The sequence below is a fragment of the Penaeus chinensis genome, chromosome 12 (genome assembly GCF_019202785.1).
Source record: "Penaeus chinensis breed Huanghai No. 1 chromosome 12, ASM1920278v2, whole genome shotgun sequence".
NCBI classification, from domain to species: domain Eukaryota; kingdom Metazoa; phylum Arthropoda; class Malacostraca; order Decapoda; family Penaeidae; genus Penaeus; species Penaeus chinensis.
Genome location: NC_061830.1, coordinates 41051866 through 41074365, shown reverse-complemented (window position 1 = coordinate 41074365; position 22500 = coordinate 41051866). Strand labels below are relative to the sequence as shown.

The window sequence follows — 22500 nt, the reverse complement described above, 5'->3', positions numbered from 1 at the left end:
TTGCGTCTTCGTAATTGTGCAGCTATTTCTGTGTAAATGCAATTAATAAACTAAACTAACAGTGGGCAGGGCATGTACGTATTTACCCTACCCAGTGGCATGGGGTTAATAACATTAATCAAGCAGCATCTTTAACCCAATATACAACATATGTGATATGGGAGAGTGTGACGCTGGAATGTACATTATTAATATGCCCCCCCCCCCCCCTCCCCATCACTCGCCACTAATTGTAGCCCAAGAGCCCCAAGATGTGCAGCTTCATTGCTTCGCCACAGCTAAAATCATTTATGGTTTCATAAGAGCTTTTCTTCTTATAACTTTGGCCACATTAAATTCTGCATCAAAGGGTGAGTAATAAAAAAATAATAATATAAAAATAAAATAAAATAAATTGGATTCACTCATCAGGTTGATTAGTTACCACTACAACAAAGATGGACTGAAATGTAAATAATATAAAAAAAACATGTATTGTACTTGGGCTTTTTTTATTCAAAAAGAAAATGCAACATTAGCATCTTCATCAATGTGTATAAAATAAAGAGAAAAACTTAAGCTAGTAAATGTTGCATTTATGAAGCAAAAAATTTTGCATATCTCACTATGAATGCATTACTTAGGTCTAAATGCTGTAGTTTATATTGCATATGCTTGTATATAATTATAAGTTCATATATTTACAGACAGACAGATACACGCACACACGCACTCACACACGCACGCACGCACGCACGCACGCACGCACGCACGCACGCACGCACGCACGAACGCACGCACAGATATTATGCACACATATATACGTGTATTTATATATATGTATATATATGCATACTTATTTGTATATGTGTAATAAGTGGTTTCTTATTTCTGTGCAGTAGCATTTATATCTTGTGCATATTGCCTGGAGCTAATTTTTAGTAATGAATTAATCACCTTGCCCACTTGTATTCTGAAGTGCCACTGTTAGTATGGCCCGAAAATATATCAGCTATTTGAACTGGATACTAGGTAACATCAGTTTATAGAATAGGACTGATAAACACACACACACACACACACACACACTCTCACACACACACACACACACACACACACACACACACACACACACACACACACACACACACACACACACACACACACACACACACACACACACACTCTCACACACACACACACACACACACACACACTCACACTCACACTCACACTCACACTCACACTCACACTCACATCCACACAAACACACATATGTGCAAAGGCACACACATATTCACACAAATACCCCTACATCCATGCACTCTTCAACCCACATGCTTACAGTTACAGTAACAATCACACTCACACATGCACAAACACACAATCACACACATATATATCCCTAAAAAATGTACACTAATGCACACACAAGCAAACCCCAACGCACACAAACACCTTTCTATACAAAAGTGTGAATTAACACATCATTTTTTAATAGTACTCACATGAAGCAAGGCTGAAAGGAGAAAACTAGGCTGCTAGAGTAGGTAGGATACTTGGATAGTGAAGATGATTTTGTCAGTTTTGAGAAACCACATGATCTGTTCAGGTAGTCAAGTTTATAAGTTGATAAATGTATGTGCAATAACGCTGGAGGGGAAAAGGACTAAATATTAACCATATTGCATTAAAAAAATGTATATAAAGCAGTGACAGCTAGGTTCACAATTAGTCCATAGCAGACTTGGGTTTTGCTATAGCAGTTGCACAACTTCTATGAATCGTAAGTGCTCTATGAACAAATAGACAGAATTTCAGTCTTTCAGATTGCTAGAACAGAGCATTTATTTTGCAAAAATTTACATGTAATATAAATCAACATATTCTGAATATCATATAGCTCATGCTGGTACTATAAGCACAATTTTTCTGAAAGTTTTGGTTAGAAATTGTTACTTTTTTATTTAAACAATGTGTAATATAATCCCTAACAAGTAGCTGCATTTCAGTATTTCAGTACATTAAAAGTCAACTAGAAAATCATGTGTGCATATATGAGTGTTGTATGAAATGTATCCATAACAGACAATCGTAGAAATTAACATAAACTAAACAAGTAATATTCACTTCTCATATAAATTAGCTATTCATTTACTTTTAATTGGATTTTTATCTAACTGGATGAATTAACAATGAAAAACATGGTATGGGTGAATACATATAAACTACATATAATAAAAAAAGAACTGGTTAATGTGAGGTGGTAATGACCAAGGAAAATCTATAAGGGAAGCTAACAGATATGCATTTGGAAATACAGCAGCTACAAAATAAATGTTACCTCTTATTAATAAATGTACTGAAGCCAATCTATTGCGTGCACAAAGTCAGATACCAAAAGTAAATAATTACCACACTAAAACTACTTTCTGATATGAAGATGGATTTCCTACATAATCTACAGAACCACTTCACATGTACTAAATATTTCTGTCCAAAAGACCTAAAACAAGTCACATTTTATTGGGTATGGAACATGTACATGATGATAAGGCATATTTTGCAACAATCAAAATAAATAACTAACAGTAATATAGCATATACTGCTTTTATTGCCCAATGCATTGCATGATGTTGCCTAAGCCACAGATAACTACAGTTATTCATTTTTTTTTTTTTTTTCAGGATCACCAGCACTCTCATAGCAACCTTATCTGGTAGATGGGAACAAAATTCTGATCTGTAATAACATATTACATAATTTATTTTGATTTGCCAATTGATCATATGGTTTTTTGCTTAGTTCTCAAGGTTATAAATAATTGTGCATAACTTTTTACAGCAGAAGTGCAATTTTGCAACTCATAACAAGGATGTTTTGCCAATTGGAAATAAAAAAAAAATCAAATTAGTTCTTAACCAAATCTTAATAAATCATTAGCACACACTGCTTCACTGCATTCTCTTGTGGTCATAATTGCCCTAAATCCTGTCATGTTTAACTATCATTTCTCTTCCTGTTTCTCTGTACATTAGCATTTACAACAGTAACATGCTTTGCACATAAAGTTATAATTTAACTTACTGGTAGTTGTGCCAATTGCCTAAAGTACTCCTGCAAACGGACTATACAAAATTTTAGCAAATTTCAGGTACAGTAAAATACCACTTGACAGAGTCTGTTTTTAGAATATTTAGAGGTGAAAAAAGAAGACACTTAAAATAATATTCAGTTTGTTTTGCTGTAAGTAAAATGGAAAATGCTTGTAAGTGAGATGTATCATATGTCAAATCAACAATTTAATTCAGTATAGCTTCATCAGAGAGAAGAATTATTGACAAGAATAAGTTGAAGGTGTTGAATTGCATATTCTTTCTTCACCCTTTATCTCCAAGGAGACCACATGTGTGGTTCCTAATTCCACATATAGCTCCTAGGATAAGAGGGATTTCACACCTTGTAAGAGAAAGCTGGAGAAATATCCTACAGTTGTAACAGAATCTACAAAACTGAATGTATTAATAGAACCACTTATGTTACAGAGTGAGGATTATGCTTTACAAATAATGCTCATAAAATAACATCACTTTGGAGTCATAACTAAATTCAAAATTATTCTAGCACTCTGAATATGAATTACATTTAGCAGTATGAACACAACATGAAGAAAAGTGAACACATTTCTGCATCAGAATAGTTCTCTTGGTCACACACTACACCACTGACCCCTGACAATGACTGGAACCCGTTCCCATTGAGTCTGACGTAATTCACAGAGTTGATTTTGCTTGCTTCAGTTCTGAACATGGCTACTCTGAAAATCCGTGCTTCTCTTTTCCTACAGTTTCAATGTAATTCCCATTTTATTTCAGACAAAAGGAGTAGCTCTGAGAAAATAATTATGAACTTTGTATATTACATTCATTTACCATGGTATAAAAACCCACACTGTAAAACTAGATTTAATTGAAAAAGATTAAATCTAGTTTTACAGTGTGGGTTTTTATACCATAGTATCAACACGGTAGTGTGTTTTCTCCTTTTCTTTCATTTACCATGTTCAACAGCTTGTAATTTTCTTACAATTCATGAACAATTAGTACATCTTGTACTAATAACAAAATATATAATAGAACTGGAAAATGCCTGTTCCATCTTCCTTGATCATTCGCCATACAGTAAAGTGTATTTAAGCACTTCTTCATTATTAACGACGTCCCTGTTGTGCAGCTACCAGAAAATAATGCAGATTAGGAAAAAGTCAAGTGATACCTTATTGAACTGACTAGCATTCTAAAGAGTTCAAATCTACTTCTTCAGAATTTCTCAAGCATAACAGTTGTTACAATTATCCAAAACCTCCCTTTTCTTACTTCTGTTTATAGCTGCTACACAATACAAAAAAAAATATCCATGCATTCTTTAAACTAAATATTATGCCATAATCAGGAATTTAATAATGTACTTACAATAAAACCAGTCATAGGGCAAACAAAAGTCACTTTACTGAAATATATTTTAATTAGTCTAAACTTTGGATAAGTAAGAGAAAAACTCAATGACATGATGCCTGGCAAAGGTACATGGTCCTGTATTGTTTTAGCTTTGCTACATCAAATTTAGATTACTCTTGGATGGGGGGAACTTTAGTGGTAAACATACTAAGACTACAATGTGTTTATACTACTACTTTTAGACATTTTAACAAATTAGAAACAATAATGACCATCTTCTGGATGATCAGTATTGGAGGGAACTGTTGTGGTGAAATATTAAAGAGACCATATCAGTATCCATAACAGACAAATCAATGATTCAGCTCAGTACTATTAAGACTAATGAAAGTCTACTGCACCTCTTATTATCACTATTCAAAAACTCTCCTATATGTCATAAACCTCTATATCACACACACAAAGTTTACAGTAATAAGATTTATACTACAATTTCAGTCATAAGAACCATTCAAACTTTATAAAAATACAAATCCATATGAAGGATATGTTTAATCAAGACCCAACATGTGAGGTCTAATGCCACTGTTTTCAGACAAGGTACTATAAAAGTGTGATCATACTCTGACAGCCAAAGGTGGCTAAACAAGAAGAGAAGGTGTGGGCTTCTTTCCCGGCCAAGCTTCCTTGGCGTACTTCTTCTTCTTGGGCTCGTCGGGATCCACAGCCACTTGGAGATGTGCGGGTACCTCTGGGGCAACTGGTTCGGGAGGAGCCAGTTCAACCTAGAAGACAAAGAATAATTAGCATGTGCTAAACCTGACAAGCATTTTTGTCATTCAATTTTTTTTCCATTATGCTTTGTGTCTACTGAAGTTCTTACAAAAATCAAATCATAACTCATAATCATGTAAAGCATTTAGAGTATTCAAATTTTCAAAACTAATAAGTTAATAACTTGTAAAAATATTTTAAACGTTCAAAAATCAAAATAACAATAATAATAAAGAAAAAAGAAAAGAAAATACCACCTAAGAGCCTCACCATATCAACACTGACCTCTGGAGCAGGGTTTGGAAGAGGCAAACCAAGCTTGGAAGACAGTAGAGAGGAGAACATGGAGTGATGTGATCCCCCGTGCCCATGCTGCTCTGGAGGAAGGTCTCCGTACAGATTATCATTTCGCTGAAACTGCATCATACCTCTACTTAACCCCTCATCACGTCCACTGCTGCTTGAAACGAGACCGCCAATGTCCAGTCTTCTTTTCTGTAAAGTAAGAGGGAATTTGGTGTTTCCATGGGAAACAGTAGTAAACAGAGGAGTATAATTAAAAAGTTATTCACAAGCCTGTGGTTATAATAAGTCAATATTCTGCCATATTTACAAAGATTCTATGATGAGAAATATATGAAATATATTTAAAATTGGTCTAAGACTTACTTTTGAAGGCACCACTGTTGTTTGGACCAGGTTTCTAAATCTTCCAACACTTGGATCAACATCTTCAGGGTTTATCACATCCTCTTCATCTTTAAAACTGACATTAAATTTGTGCCGTTTACGCCCTCTCTGTTTAGGTTCGTCCTCCCCAATGCCCAACATTGATATACGTCTATTATGCGCAGTATTAAATTCTGTGAGATTCTGAAAGAAAATAATTATGTCCATGATTTTTTCTTTCCAGTTTCCCTTATAAACATAAAAAAGCGTCATCATATCAATTATAAAAAATGAAAATGACAGTGAAAAGAATGAAGCACCATTAACACTTCTTTACAGGTATTAATTTTTAGGTTTTGTAGGTATCTATATACCTTTAATCTAAACACCTTGGAGGAACCGAGAAGATTTTGTATGTACCTGCAAACCTGCTGGTTGTTTTCATGGCTTTTTTGGCTTATTACAGTCTTTCCAATGCAGCCATGTAATCTTCTAATGCAGAGAAAGCTGTACTGTATAGCATAAAATCATAAAATACTTGGATGTTTTTGGTTAACAGCTAGATTACAAACTCTTCTACCTTTACCAATCCACCACCCATTTTGTCTCTCTACCACCCACATGTAACTCAAAAGTAAATCAATTTGCTTTCATGTGATCATTATGGTGATGCAACTCAGGAGTGACTCTGGCAGAGATTTTCATAATAATGTGACTATTTAGTGTAATCTTCATTATCAAGGCAGAACTTGTTCAAAGCCTTGTTCAAATAATACCTCTTACTGCCAGGCCACACCTATAGCCTTCATAACAAACCAACTGATTACGATGAGTATGGCTATAGGCGTCACGATATGCTATAGTGAGTTGAGTGGGAACTTCCACTACATGAATCCTGGGCCAAACGGCAGGATGGTTGCCAGAAGTCACCAGAATCAGTGACACTGAGAGATTTCTGATACCGTCATTGAGGGTTTATGTGAATGCCCATTACCCTCCCTAGTACTTCAAATTTCAGTACGTGGGGCATTGCATTTAGTGACTCATGGAGTGTGGCTTGGTAAAGATGGGGTTGAAAAGCCATAACCAAGACTATAGCAAAAATGGTAAATACATGTACACTGCTTTACTTACATCCAATTCTGTTTCAGTTTCTGGCAAACCCAGCAAACCTCCATCGCTGTCTTCAGTCATTCTCTCTAGCTCCTCCATTACTGGCTTTGGTGCTGTCTGTGGTCTCTCACGCAGAGTGTACATTCTGGTTGAAGCTCCAAAATGGAAGGTGGAGTTTACTGGAAGCTGCGTTGGCTTGTTGCCCTCCAATCGGATATTTCCTATGTATGTTCCATGAGCTAGAAACAAATGAAAAGTAGGTTCAGTATATTTTTAGTATGCAAAATACTATAAAAAATATGGCAAATGAAATTAGAAAAACAAACAAACATAATACTTAACAAGAGAGAGAAATAAAAACATGAGTGTTCCTAGGATTTCTTAGATTATATAAAGCTAAAAGATAATAAAAGCTACTGTTGGATTTTGTTCATTTAATCGGTCTTTGGGTTACAAGCAGTTGGTTGGAGCTGCAGTTTGCTTGTGTGTATGGCAGGAGTAGTTAATTTGAGATCTGGAGTTTGATAGAAATCAGAACTTGACCTTGCTTGCTGGGTGCTAAGTATCCAGTACCTCCAGGTCCTAGCTGCAAGTAGGTCAAGAATATGCCACAAGTTTAAGAACCAGGGAAATGCATATGCAGTCCAATCTATGAGCTGTGTGGGGTTTGTCAGGATTCAGCACTGTGTCACAAGTTGTGGTTGCTGACAATTAATCAACCATGGTTGTTGTGCAGGCTGGGGCTAGGTGAATGAGTGATCTGGTAGGACTGGACTATGTTTCTTTATTAAGTCTTAAGGGTACAAGTGGTTGACAAGGTTGCAGGTAGTGCCTGTGTGTGACCAGACTGCTTGACTGGTGATCTGGAGGTCCTTTTCAGAGCCGGCTGGCTCCACAGTAGGAGGATGTCAGAGATTAACCTGGATTGCTGGCTGCTGGTTGTGGTGTTGTAAATCTCCAAATTCTGACTGTTATCTTAATAACAACAGATTTTTCCTGCATCATATCAGGCACGCACAGTCAACCACTCAAGTAAAAGGAAATATATATTTACCCTGCTTTCTATGCTTTTGGCTGCAGAATATATTATGTTATAGTGTTTTGCCCCAACTGAGGTTGCCCCCCCAAAATTATATCTGAATTACCATTTCAATTTTCTTGAGAAAGTGTTTATTAGATTATTCTGAATGGATACTCTGAAAAATGTTGAAAAACAGTGTAGCAATTCACATACAAATGCAGCAGTTAGAGGAAGGGTAATGGAATTAGTCAAATATAAATATACCAAAACAGAGGCTTATTTCTAAATGGTGATGTTCCTTGTATGTATTCAGATAAATGTAAAATAATTTACCAGTAAATCAATCATTTATCCTAATCTTTATAGCTGATATTCACTAGTCACTAACAATCACAAATGCCTGACACACATTCACACACATCACACAGCAAGCATGCACACAAACACTTGCATATGCAAACAAGTATGTAAAAAAAAAAAATAGCAACAGCAACAATAACAAGAGTTATAATAATAGTAATAATGATAATGAATATGTTAATAATAATAATAATAATAATAATAATAATAATAATAATAATAATAATAATAATAATAATAATAATAATAATAACAATAATAATACAAATCTGTAAACTTATTAAGAACTTACTGCTTCCAAGGTCAACTAGGAAGGCCATGTTGAGATGTTTATGATAAACGAGGGAACAGTGGACTCTCGAGCAGGATGCATGATCAATGCAAAAGTCATTTAGTTGGGGATTTCTACCAAAGAGATAACACTTCTTCTCATCAATCATCAGTTTCTGAAAAAGACGTTATTATAAATGTACATATGCACACAGATACATGTATATGTATATACATATATATATGTGTGAATAAGTATATACATATATTACAAACACGAGATATGCGAGTCTTTTCAGTCTGAATGTAAACTGTATCAAACTTATGATATATATAAGATATCTCTGCAAAAAGATATCTTACATATATAATCAGGGAACCACATATTACCAAATTTTTTCAAGCAAAACACCATACAAATCTACTAATATATAATGACAGTCATGAATCATCTACTAGTTAAAATAATAGTTTCTACCATTCAGGCTGACCTACGGAAACTAACTCTCCTCTGCTATGAGCAAACCATAGATCTTTGACTAAAAAAAGCTGTAATGTAGCTTATTAATCTCCATGAATAATCTTAATATGGTTCTTTCCAAATAAGTACTAACTCTGACTAACTTCTTCAAGTTCACTACAGATCAAAACATCATTAATAGTACAAATAATAATACAGACATTTGATAAAGCAAGTTTTACTGTAGAGTCCTTTAGTCCTTGCATCAACTGTCATTAAGGGCTTTCCACTCTCTACTATCTATTTGTATGACATGAACTGTAGTCAAGCAACTCTTCAAAATCTGAACAAGAGGACTCTCACTTACAAAGATGAAGTGAATATAATAATTTTAGAAAGCTGAACATTCATGAATATGAAATGCTCCAAGCACTTGATGATAAATGTACCTAAAGTCTAAGGTTAATGAATAATAAATGTTAATTCATGGCATTACTATCAACAGAGAAACATAACTACAAAAGAAAACCTGTAAACCATGTTAAACTTCTTGTAGACAGGTTGTGTCAGTTATCCCTTTATCCCCAATGCTTGCTCCAAATAATATCAATTAATGAACAATAAACACTCTTGGTTTCTCCTAATCATTACTGACTATCTTTATAGGACAAAACATAGTTTCTCGGAATATGTATTAAGAGAAAATGTGCTCATTTGTGGGAGTTATTTGGCTATTTATAGTTCCTCCATGAGTGGTTATCAAATATTTTTTTTATAAAATCTAATTACCATAATTAATGAAACAATAAGTTATATTATGCCGGATTAAAAATACTTTTTTGGAGTACATATCAACATGTCAAGCATACTATGAATTATTACTTAAAAAAATCTATTGACACACACACACACTTCTCTGATGAAGCATAATCTTTTTTTTGCTGAGCTCCTGTATAATATCCAAGTACTCAACTCCAAGTGCAATAATTGATAAACATCTTCAATGCTTGTATTGTTTTCTCTCTCTATTTCAAAAAGACTATACTATGACATGTTTGATAAGATAACATACCTGTATAAGCTTGTCTCCTTTTGCAACATCTAAGTGCAAACCCACAGGTGGTTTTCCTGCCCTGAAATGTATGAAAGGAGATATAAATACATAACTTTCATTATTTTCTTATACCTTCAGCACTGCTGGATAAGCACCATTGCAGTTCAATAAATCATCATAAGGCAACAGCTTTAAAATATGTAAATAATTATATGTACATCTTCCTCTACTTTGGTAGAATAACCCACAATCCACAAACAAGATTGATCTAAAATGAAACAACAGATTTGAAATCCTCCTGGATTTCAAAATTATTGTCTAATTTTCATTAAATCTCATTTATGCATCGTGGGTTTTCCTAACACAGTATTTTCCTAACACAGTATCAACACATCTGAGTACTTCCGGAATCTGTCCACAATTCAAAATCCATTGATTTTGGTATTGATGGATTCCTCAAAATGTCTAGTATATTTTAAAGTGGTTTAAATTGGTGCAATATAATAACAGCAACAATACAGGACCTGAGCTATCATTAGTAAATGGCTGGGTGATATTTATGTATTTTTATCTTTGTTAGGGTGCTGTGCCCCTAAAATCTGGGCAACTGCTACTGTTCCCAATCCCCATCCGGAATGCACAATCTCCCACAATGTCTAATCAGTAAGATAGAGCCCCAAGAAGTCTGAGTGACCTGTCTCATGAGTGTCGTGAAAACCCAGCTGAGGCCGAAGAAAACATCCCTCACCATGAACTCAGTCCTGAGTTATCGTGTATATTAAGTACATTCATTTTGGGCTTATTGAATGATTCCACCAACCAGAGCTGCAAAAAATATTTTCCTTTCTGGGAACCTGGGAAACAGGACAAAAAATGTCTGTAAGGTAAAAGTATTGTGTCCAATAGTTCTACCAATAGTACGCAATTTTTTTTTGAAGGGCTTCTAATTTATTGGGTTTGGAGAAAGTTTCCAATATAATATCGTAATTTGCTTGTTGTTGGATCTTTTTGATTTTTGGCAAAGATGGACTATGCAAAAAAGTAAACAAAAATCAAACAACTTTGTGATTAGCTATTAGCTTTGATGCATTCTACAACCTGAGGACATCAAACTTACGCTTGTATGAACTTTCGTTCTGTTGTGGAAAAATCAAGAAACAATTTTTGTAATTGCATAGAACAGTTGTTTTTTATCAAGTTATGCTGAAAATTCTCGGAATCTAGTTCCCGGGTTCCGATACTTTTTGCAGCTCTGCCACCAACTATGTCAATGTCTTAAGTTAGCAGACATGGGTAGGAGTCATTTAATAATAAATTTTATGGGTTTTAAGGTGCAGACTGGTTCTAAAAAATTACCCACATTTTTCAATACTTATTGTAGACATGCTATCAAAATTTACAAATAATTTCTTCAACATGTCATTATCTATATTTTGATTTGTCATTACCTATTCTGTGTTTAAGTTTATATATTGATACCATAACCCACTGGATTCAAATGACAGGATCACATCATGAAAGAATTTGGTTGAGGGACAGGTGACGGGAATGTGCCATCACGGCAAATCTGCACGAAGGTTGGGGTGACAGGACTGACGGGACTGACTCGTCATGAGTACATAAACCTCTTGTGGTGGACATTTAGAAAGGTGCACTAGCATTATTTCCAATCTATCATCCATGAGCAATACCTGGAAGAGTGTCAGTTCCAGTGAAGGCACTACTTCCATGCTGAGGCTCCAATGCCTGCCTGCCACAACCAGAGGCACCCAGGCATGGCTAAAAGAAGCAACAATCCTTGACTTAAGTCCGGTCTCAGAATAAGTAAAGACTAATGAAACACTAAGGAAAGCAGAATCGTACTTTCTGTCTTTGCTATGAACATCATGGTAACACACCCAAAGTATAAGTACAAATGCTAAGTTATAAAATATACATCTGTGGTTTCTTTCGTGACTTTTCTTGAATCTTAAGTGATATTCGCCACTTAAATATCGATAGAAGAGGCAGAATCACACCAATCATTAAATAAACACCATCAAATAAATCAGAAGTATAATTCCAACAAAATAATAATAAATACACTTATCATTATCATGGTCTTTAACAAACACAAATTAAATACTTCCGAATATATAGCATTTTATGAATCATCAAATCAATCCACTAATAGAGGCTTGTTTATAGGCCTAGCAATCCATCCACATTTAACAATCTTAGGCCTTAGCTTAATGTACGGTATCGAACGATAATAAAGGCCGGCCCTTGTTATCTCTAGACTATTCGGACCTTCAATTAGTTTTAAAGCTGAACAATAATACGTTTTAATCCTATAAACATGAAAATAAGTAAAGAATACTATTTACCACTTCGGAATTTCGTAGTGGTTCGCCATCTTTGTTTACAGAGACTACCGGCGTAAAGTAGTTTCTTGGGACGCTAACTGGGTTATAATTAGATTCATCTATCAACAAAATACGAAAGTACCAAACTTGTTGAAGTATACTAGAAGAGTATTGTAAAATGATAGGGTTAATACAAAACCACCTATATAGTACACTATTTTTTTTAAATATTTTAGTTTTGGAAAACCTATGTGAATTTCACTCTCAGCTTCGCATATCGGACTTATCCTTCTCTCTCTCTCTCTCTCTCTCTCTCTCTCTCTCTCTCTCTCTCTCTCTCTCTCTCTCTCTCTCTCTCTCTCTCTCTCTCTCTCTCTCTCTCTCTCTCTCTCTCTCTCTCTCTCTCTCTCTCTCTCTCTCTCTCTCTCTCTCTCTCTCTCTCTCTCTCTCTCTCTCTCTCTCTCTCTCTCTCTCTCTCTCTCTCTCTCTCTCTCTCTCTCTCTCTCACTCTCTCTCTCTCATATGCGTTTTTTTTTATTGAATTAAGAATATATCATTCTTTTAAAGAAGGATATTGTAATTCTCAGTTAAGTTTATAGTATATCAACTCCAGATAGTGCTAAACGATAAAATGAGTTTCAAACCTGATATTGCACACTGCATTATCTGTCTGGATGGCTGATAATAATGAGTCGCGACCCGCATCACCCAACGCTGTGCTGGGGTACGTGGCAGATCATGTCGCAAGGTTTATTACTATTTCTAATATTTCTCTTGGGAAATCTCTGTATAATACAATCTCTTTTTAGTCATTCAAGCTGGAGGTTCAAATTTCTACGACGACTATTTTACTATAGTTCACCATTTTTACTATATAAGCAAAAACAATATATAAGCAAAAACAAAAAACTGTACACCGATGGAGAGGAAACCACTATTTATACAAAATCTCAGTTGTAACTTCCAAAGTTTTTTTCACGATAGTTTGTTTTATACGCGCATGCACTCACGGCTTCATTTACGCCATCTAGCAGAGAGACACCGCCTTCGTTCATGACCGTCCATGATCGTCACGGTTCTAGCGAAGACCATGAAGAAATATTTTATTTGTTTTTGTATTTTGAATTGGAATCTAGTTGAATATTTAACTATCTATGGACTGTCCTGCCAAACATGCAGTTTTCTAAGACAATAATTGTAATTTTAATAAGTTTAAAGTCTAGGACGTAATAAAGTCACTTGGGTCAATAATATATTTGTTTCAATTTATATAATTTTGGACATATTTATGAACCTTGCAGTAGGAGACAATAGGAGCTCACGTGGTTTCTAGGATACTCATTAAAAAAAACAATAAGGGATTACTATAAATACTATTAATATTTATATCACTGTATTCTATCCAGTCTCTATACTACTGAATTCTATTCTCTTTTGAGTATAAATGACAGAGTAGTGTTGGAGGCAGCAAATGTTGGGAAAAATAATTAAAATATTGTGTATACATTTTAATAATACAAAATATATGTAAACCTAATCATTAATTGTTAGCTGATTAGAATTCATAAGAGACATGGGGATTCGGAGAATAGCGCAGTCCGGGTGTGACGATTCAATGGCTCGTTGTTGAATGATATGGATACACCGAATGCCCACTGAAGGTTTAAATTATATACATACGTACACACACACATACAAACACTCACACACACACACACACACACACTGAATCAGCTGCTCCCGCGACCAAAACCCCGGCCTGAGCTGGAGGGGCGGCACGAAAGATCTAGGCCGGAAACAGACTCGGTGGGAGAGCCTTGATCGCCTAGGGAACTGACACAGCACGAGGTTCTCTATGAACCCGGGTCCCCAGAGATTATGGTACCTTAGGATCAAGCTCAATGATGGAAAAATGTGAATTTCACTACTACCTCCCGAAGACAAGAAAGTCAAGATCGTTCTTCTTGACTTTCTGGTCATGCACTGAATGGAGGTCATCAAATTACACCCCCGGGCTGTGTTTTTTTTTTCCGTTTGACTAAGGAAAGAGCGCAACCACGCAAGTCCTAGTGACTCTGACGGGAGGCCCCATCACCTCCTTTGACTTGGAAACTGGGGCTCCTACAGCCTTAGAATTTATGTGCCTGAGCCACTCTGACGAATTAAGAGCCCAAGTGTGCTGTCTGTAGCAAGGCTCATAGCACTGAATTGTGTCTCAAGGCACATAAGGAAGCCAAGAGGCATCACGCCTGGAGCCTGGCCTGCTCCGTCGGGAAGAAGGCGGCCCTCAGGCGACAGGAGATTGGTGAAAAACGACCAGACTTTGTTCCTGCACCCCAGGCAATCATGTTTGGAGACAGCAGGAAGGAAAGGGCTTCCCCCTCTCCTAAGAGAAAGGATCCACCTCCCGAACCTACTCCTGGCCTTTGTAAAAGTTAAGAAAAAGACCCAGACTAAGAAGGGGTCAACGATCACCACGAAATCCTCGCCAGAGCCGACCAGGCCCTCCTCTTCGGCGAGAAAGACACGACGCCCCTGCTTACTGTTGTAGTGAGGAAGTATTTGATTCACTGGAAATCTAACGAAGAGTACAGTGCGAAGGCAGGCGATAAATGTTAGCGTTTTAGAAGTAATCAGAAACTTTAATAGGAAAATAGAGAATCCATTTTACTAATATTTAATATATCTGAGAAATTATGATAAGAGTAACCAAGTAGAAAAAGGTGGTTGAAATGATCAAGGACACGAAAGTATAAAGAAATATATATCGAGGACAATGGTTCCCTATTTTTTTTAGCATGTTCCCACTTTCGCCACACCAAACATACTCGTGACTGACTGTCCTTCAGAATTATGTGATGGTGCAATCAGCTCACGGTAAAGCATACTCAAAATTTAAATTACTACGCGCATATTAAATATCATGTGTACCGTATGTGAGTATGTGAACCCAGGAGAAGACTTATCAAGATGAAGGTCGAAAACTATCGTGTTATATCACTCTACTGATATATAAACCACTGACACTGAATACTTACAATTTTGTATTTTAAGTATTGTATATATTCTAATTTGTTGAAATACCCAAGTGCTGTATTTGGAATGTGATCCTAAACAGGGACTTAAGATATCTCATCCTTTTGAGATATAAGTTTTTGTCTCAATAAACTTATCAAAGTCAAGTCTCTCTCTCTCTCTCTCTCTCTCTCTCTCTCTCTCTCTCTCTCTCTCTCTCTCTCTCTCTCTCTCTCTCTCTCTCTCTCTCTCTCTCTCTCTCTCTCTCATATTCTCTATTCTTAACGATGATCTTTTAATGTCCTCATTTTTCAGTTTTTATTATTTCATTGTGTAAATGTTTCGCATTTTATAAAACAGCCTAAATGTCCGTGCCCCCTCTGAGAACTGCCCTTTTATCAAGGTTAAGCAAGTCAGCCAAGTATAGATCAAAACATTGATAAATGTGATTGAATGCGTAAAATGTCTTTTTCGTTAACACAATTTTATCATGAAAGTAAACGGATATTATCTTTAAAAATGCAACTTGTATAGCTTTTTACATTAACTGAAAATTATCTGTTAAGCTGAATACCGTAGAAAATATTATTTAACCAAATACAGATAATCTAGAATCATGAAAGCTCAATGGATATCGGAGCTAACAAAAATCATAATTACAATAACATGATCATTGTTTGCGTTTTATACGTAGAAGGAAAAACTCGAATGTGGAATATTTAAACACTGATCATATCTAGCATTCAAAAACTTATTCCCTTAGTCTTTGAAAATAACTTTCTCTCGGTGTTGTGAGTTGATTATCACCGTAGCATAATTTTGAAAGACAGTAAGTCAAGAGTATTTTCGTGTGGCAAAGGTATATTATTTCCGTAGTCCTCGAAAATAATTTTCTCTTGGTGTAACTTGGAAAGGCAATTTGATATCATCGTTGGGGAACACTTGATTGTAGTGGTGGTTATGGTACTCGATTCGGTTAATTATAAGTTATTTTGACACGGTTTCGGATACTATTTAGGGCGTTATTATAGAAAAAGAGATGAGAATGTTTGCTTTATTCATACCATAAAGATAATTTTCTCATTTCATTAGCAAACGTTCTCAAGCTGATTATAAACACTAACATAGCCGTATATTTATTGAATCCGACTAAAGATTTTTGTTCACTACTGAGGCTAATTCCTAGCCAGGATAATATCAACACCTGTAAAGACCTCTTTGTTGACACATTTGTCATGGTGTCTCTCCTCTATATATACGTATTGTAACGTATACAGTGAAAGCCCGAGGAACGCAAAAGAAATGACTAATTAAATCCCCAATAAAAGACACTTTCCACCCTACACATATCGATATCAATAAGCGTCCTTGATCATTATTCCTTTGATAAAAAATCAGACATCGTCCGAAATAGGAATAAGAAAATGCAAGAAAAAACCCGAAGGCGGATCAATCTCGCAAAATAAGAACAGAAAAAAAAGAAAAACGGAAAGCTACGGACAAAAGGCGAAGAGACGAGTTCTTGGCATTCCAGAGGTCGAAGTACTTTGGCGAAATTGAAGTTGCGAGTGCGTGGCGAGTGGCAGTCGCTCGGTCGCCGGTAATTGGGGAGTCCGTCAGCGTCTGCGATAGAGGAACATGCGAATGCGAATAATGACGTAATTTAGAGCATAGTTTTGAAAGTATTGGCTTCTTCAGGACATGTAAGTATGTTTGTGCGTGTGTATGTTCTTGTGTGTATGTTCTTGTGTGTGTGTGTATGTGTGTGTGTGTGTGTGTGTGTTCGTGTGAGTGTGTGTGTATGTGTGGGTGTGTGTGTGCGTGTGTATATATGCATATATATTCATATATATTTATTTATTTGTTTATTCACACACACACACACATACACAGATATATATATATATATATATATATATATGTGTGTGTGTGTGTGTGTGTGTGTGTGTGTGTGTGTGTGTGTGTGTGTGTGTGTGTGTGTGCGTGTGTGTGTGTGTGTATACATATTTATATATAGATAGATAGATAGATAGATATATCAAGACTACTCAACGTTTATGAGCAAAGGTCCAGTTAGACAAGTTCCAATATACGTAGAGGACCGGATGTATATTTTCCATGCAATCATGAAAATAAAACCACCAATCTGAGCATTCATAGCGTCCCCTAACTTACACTACAGTCAGTCGATGAAATACACTTTCAAGAATCCTTCGTCAGGATCTTCATTTTATTTGATTTTACTTTTCTCCTCCTGGAGCCTGGGGTTCCGGATTACATATATATATATATATATATATATATATATATATATATATATATATATATGTATGTATATATATGTATATGTATGTATGTATATGTATGTATGTATATATGTATGTGTATATATATATATATATATATATATATATGTATATCATCATCATCACCAACATTTGGGAGCTAACGCTGACGAGGGCGCACAGCTGTATCCACCATTCGTTTCCATCACCGAGGGTCCCTCAAGGCGAGCCGCCAGACAGGGGCTCGGCCCATCTCTAACTCTTCACAACAGGTTTGATTCATCTGCCCCAGCTACTACGTCCAAGGTTGTCCCACAGGCCTTCTCCATCCAGGGGTGTCTCGAACAGAGACAACTTGGTGGGCGAGGTCACTCTGTGGTGCCCATATAGCCTGAGTTGGCGATCACGGATTGCGCAAGTAACAGTTCCTGTACCAGTCTAGATTTCACAACCGTAAAGTAAAAATGGCAGTATCGGGGCCTTGAAGACACGTAGCTTGGTCCTTCTGCACATGTATTGGCATCTCCAAATGCTCATGTCGAGAGAGTTCCTGACCCCTGCTGGTAGACTTCCTTTTCTGACAGCCCAGAGTCAATAACTACCCTACCAAAGTATGTAAGCTCTTTGTGACCTCAATCTTTGTGACGTACCGAAGAGCATCTCCTAGCAGGCCCCCAAAGTTCTGGATATTGGTCTTGGTCCAAGAAAACTCTAGTCCCAGGGGCTTCGCTTTATTGCTAAATGCATCAAGAGCCACCACTAGGATTTCCAGAGACTCAGATAGAATATCTACATCGTCAGCAAAGTCCATCCAGCCCATGCAAGTGTTGAAAAATGTTGGTGCAAGAACACGGACTTGCCTCACTCCTGAACTAACAGGAAAGAAGCTCGACAGGCCCCCACAACACTTTACAGCACTTTCAGTACCAGTATACAGGCTTGCTATTAATCCAATAATCTTTGTTGGAATTCATCTTAGTCTCAGAATCTGAGTGATTCGCGATGCACCGTATCGAACGCCTTCTTGAGGTCGATGTAATCTACAAGCAGCCCACACCCGAACTCACGTCGGCGCTCTACAATGACTCGAAAGGCCAGGATATGGTCTATTGTGGACTTACCAGGAGTGAATCCAGATTCTTCCAGCATCTGGTGCCTCAGTAGATGGTTTCTGAAATGTCTCAGAAGGATGTCAGCGAGAACCTTACTTGGTATACTGAGCAGTGTAATGCTTCGGTCCCATCGATCCCCTTTCCCCATCCAGAGAGGGATGACCCCACCCCTCAGCAGGTCAAGGGGAATGGTACCAGTCTGCCAGATAACAGACAGGACGCATTGCAAGCTCCTTATCATAGGTTCTCCCCCAGCAGTTCAGCTGGGATGCCGCAGATACCCGTTGCTTTACCAATCTTCAGCGTGTAGATTGCCTCCCCCCCCCCCCCCCCCCCCCGCTAACATCAGTTAGGGAGAGTGGATCCTCGCTGATGGGTGGGTCTGGCAAAGGAATCTCGACACAGCCCGCATCCAAGTTAATTGTTGGTGGATCAACATAGTGCAACTGCTCGAAATACTCAGCCCAATGCTTTAGCCACTTACTGAGAGGAGGGCTTGCAGTACAGCTTTCTCAGGCTTGGTAGGCAGACGAAGGTACTGAGAAATGGCCTTCGACCTTCTCTGCAAGATTCCTGATAAACTGTTCCTTCTTCCTTCTCAGCAGTGACCTCTCTCTCTCTCTCTCTCTCTCTCTCTCTCTCTATATATATATATATATATATATATATATATATATATATATATATATATATATATATATATATATATATACATATATATTATCAGTACGTAACAGTGTCGGATAACGATGATAATAATGATAAAAATGATGATACTAATGATAATTACAATAATTATTTTAATAGTAACAATGTTAATTTTGATAGTTATGATACACAAGCTGATGATAATAACAATTATAATTGTACCAATGATAAAGATAATAATGATAATAATAATAATAGCAATAACAATAAGTATATGATAATGATGATAATAAGAGTAACAGTAACAGTAATGATAATAATAACAGTCATAGAAATGAGAACAACATTCATGAAAAAATAATAATGATAATAACAATAATGGTATTAGTTGTAATGATAATAGTAACAATAATTATTAAAATTATAATAACGATGACGAAAACAACAATAGCTAATGATTATGACAGTGACAGTACTATTATCATTTTCAAATAATTTCCATTTTAGTTATTACTATTATTGTTATTAATATCATTACTATCATTCTTCTTATTATTATTATCTTCACCATTAATGTTCTTATCAATTTGATAATGGTTATTGATACTGATAATATATTATTCATAACAGCAATATAAGCAGCAGCAATGGTAACAACAATAAAGATAATAATGATAGTAGTAATATTGATGAAAATAATAATAATAGTATTGATAATGATGATAACAACAAAAAATATGATAATTATGATAGTAGTACTAATGATAATGATAATAACAATAATGATCATAACAATAATGATCATATCAGTATTGATTATACTGATGATAATGATACTAATTATATGGATAATAACAACGATCATGATATTAATGATCATCATGAGACACAAAACGGTAATGATGCTTATAGGGATAATAATAATGATGATGATAACAATGATGATCATAATGATAGGAATAATGATAATAATAGTGATAGTAATAATGATGATAATATTAACAACAACAATAATAATAAGGATATTAATAATAATGATAGTAAAAATGATAAAAATAACAATAATGATAATAATAATAATTATACTACTACAACTACTACTACTACTAATAATAATAATAATAGAAACAACAACAGTAATGATAATGATGATAATAATAAGGATACTACTAATAGAGAGTAATAACATCTATGACAATTATAATTAAATAATATTACTACTACCACTACAACTACTACTAGTAATAATATTAATATTAATGATAATAATGATAACAATAAAAACATTGATGATAATAATAATGATAATAATAATAACAAAACTAATAATGATAATAATAATAATATTAATAATAATAATAACAAAAAAAATAATAACAATAACAAAGATAATAACAATAAAAACAGTAATAACAATGATAACAGACAATACTACTGATAACAAAAAACACCAATATACGAACAACGACACAACCGAAGAGAACAAAAACAGAAACACAGAAAACACGTTCACGGAAGTAATATAAGGTAGCAGGAGGAGACTGAGGACGAGGGGAGAACAGAGAGAAAATGATTGAATTAAAGAGAAGGTGTCGACGCAGGTGGGGACACTGGGAACTGTCGTTAAGTGTGCTGTGTGAATATGTGTGGAGGGAACGATCTCTCTGTTTGTCTGTGTTTTTGATACGTGTAAGCGCTTGAAATATGTGCTTGTATGTATATGTATGTGTATATCTGTATCTATCCGTTTATATAATTATATATATACATATACACGCATCTATCTATCTAGATAGATAGACATATATATGTGTGTGTGTATATATATATATATATATATATATATATGTGTGTGTGTGTGTGTGTGTGTGTGTGTGTGTGTATGTATATGTACACACACACACACACACACACACACACACACACACACACACACACACACACAAGCACACACACGCAAACACACACACAGATATATATATATATATATATATATATATACATATATATATACATATATATATATATATATATATATATATATATACATCTACATGTATCTGCAAACACATACAGTATATATTTCTACGAATGTCTGCTTCTTTCTCTCCCTGTGTATGAGTGCGTGTGTGCGTGTACGTGTGTGTGTGTGTGTGTGTGTGTGTGTGTGTGTTTGCGTGTGCGTGTGTGTGTGTGCGTGTGTGTGTGTGTGTGTGCGTGTGTGTGCGTGCGTGCGTGCGTGTGTGTGTGTGTGTGTGTGTGTGTACATGTGTTTGTGAATATGAATACGAAGAATCATATAAGCATTTAAATGTACATAGACGATTTGTCTGAGAACATCAGAAGCAACAGCAGACAAGGATGAAGCCTCGCATGGCGAACGAACGGCAGTGTCGGAATGTAAACCAATATCCGAAAAAGAAGTTATAAAAGCTTTTAAGGAAATGAGAAACACTAATGCTAAGTCCTGAAAATAAACAACTTGTAACAGCTGTCAAATTACGAGAATGAAACTTTAAGAAGTATGCAATTAAATGCATGGTTTAAGTTATAAAACTGCGTTGATGGGTGTTGCTATATGCCCTTAAGAGGTTTGGATAATTGGAATTAATAATTATGAGGAGACATTGATTTGGGTTTTGGAAGATACGTGAAGGAGATCAAGTAATTAACAGGAGAATTGTTTAACAAATATTTGGAAAGTGTAATTGTAAGAATGAAGACATGAGCGTATTTAGGAAAATCTGTGAATGCATGATTAACTCATCATTCACCCAACAGAATACTTGGAATATTTGCACGAATATGTAAAAAATGACCTAAAAAGAATGGACTTTCACGATTTCCTTTCTGTTAAAGAATATAAATGACAAAGATATAGCAAGTATTTTTCTCTAGACACTAGAATTATGCAATAGTAATCCCCCCCCCCTTCAA

General features: G+C 35.6%; 1 protein-coding gene across 3 annotated transcripts; it reads right to left on the bottom strand.

Moving 5' to 3' along the window:
- Positions 1 to 1799: 1799 nt before the first annotated feature.
- LOC125031225 (nuclear inhibitor of protein phosphatase 1-like) lies at positions 1800 to 12588 on the bottom strand. 3 transcript variants are annotated; one of them, XM_047621861.1, is made up of 7 exons: positions 12525 to 12588; positions 10177 to 10237; positions 8667 to 8820; positions 7015 to 7232; positions 5881 to 6084; positions 5482 to 5706; positions 1800 to 5222 (listed from the first exon to the last, which is right to left on the bottom strand). In XM_047621861.1, the coding sequence occupies exons 1-7, from the start codon at positions 12551 to 12553 to the stop codon at positions 5079 to 5081; spliced, it is 1035 nt and encodes a 344-aa protein (XP_047477817.1). In that variant the 5' UTR covers positions 12554 to 12588; the 3' UTR covers positions 1800 to 5078. The 3 variants fall into 3 exon arrangements, with proteins under 3 accessions (XP_047477817.1, XP_047477818.1, XP_047477819.1); XM_047621862.1 differs by having other exon boundaries at positions 5497 to 5706; XM_047621863.1 differs by lacking the exon at positions 12525 to 12588 and adding an exon at positions 11850 to 11954.
- Between the last annotated feature and the right edge of the window lie 9912 nt (positions 12589 to 22500).

What these genes read in the sequence shown, in the direction of transcription:
- LOC125031225 (XM_047621861.1), bottom strand. Translation starts at nt 12,553, where the DNA reads ATGGCGAACCACTACGAAATTCCGAAGTG. An exon ending in AAGGAGACAAGCTTATACAG is followed by an intron (nt 8,821 to 10,176) that starts GTATGTTATCTT and finishes CGTCTTTTTCAG; the next exon opens with AAACTGATGATTGATGAGAA. An exon ending in CAGAGGTCAGTGTTGATATG is followed by an intron (nt 5,223 to 5,481) that starts GTGAGGCTCTTA and finishes TTTGTCTTCTAG; the next exon opens with GTTGAACTGGCTCCTCCCGA.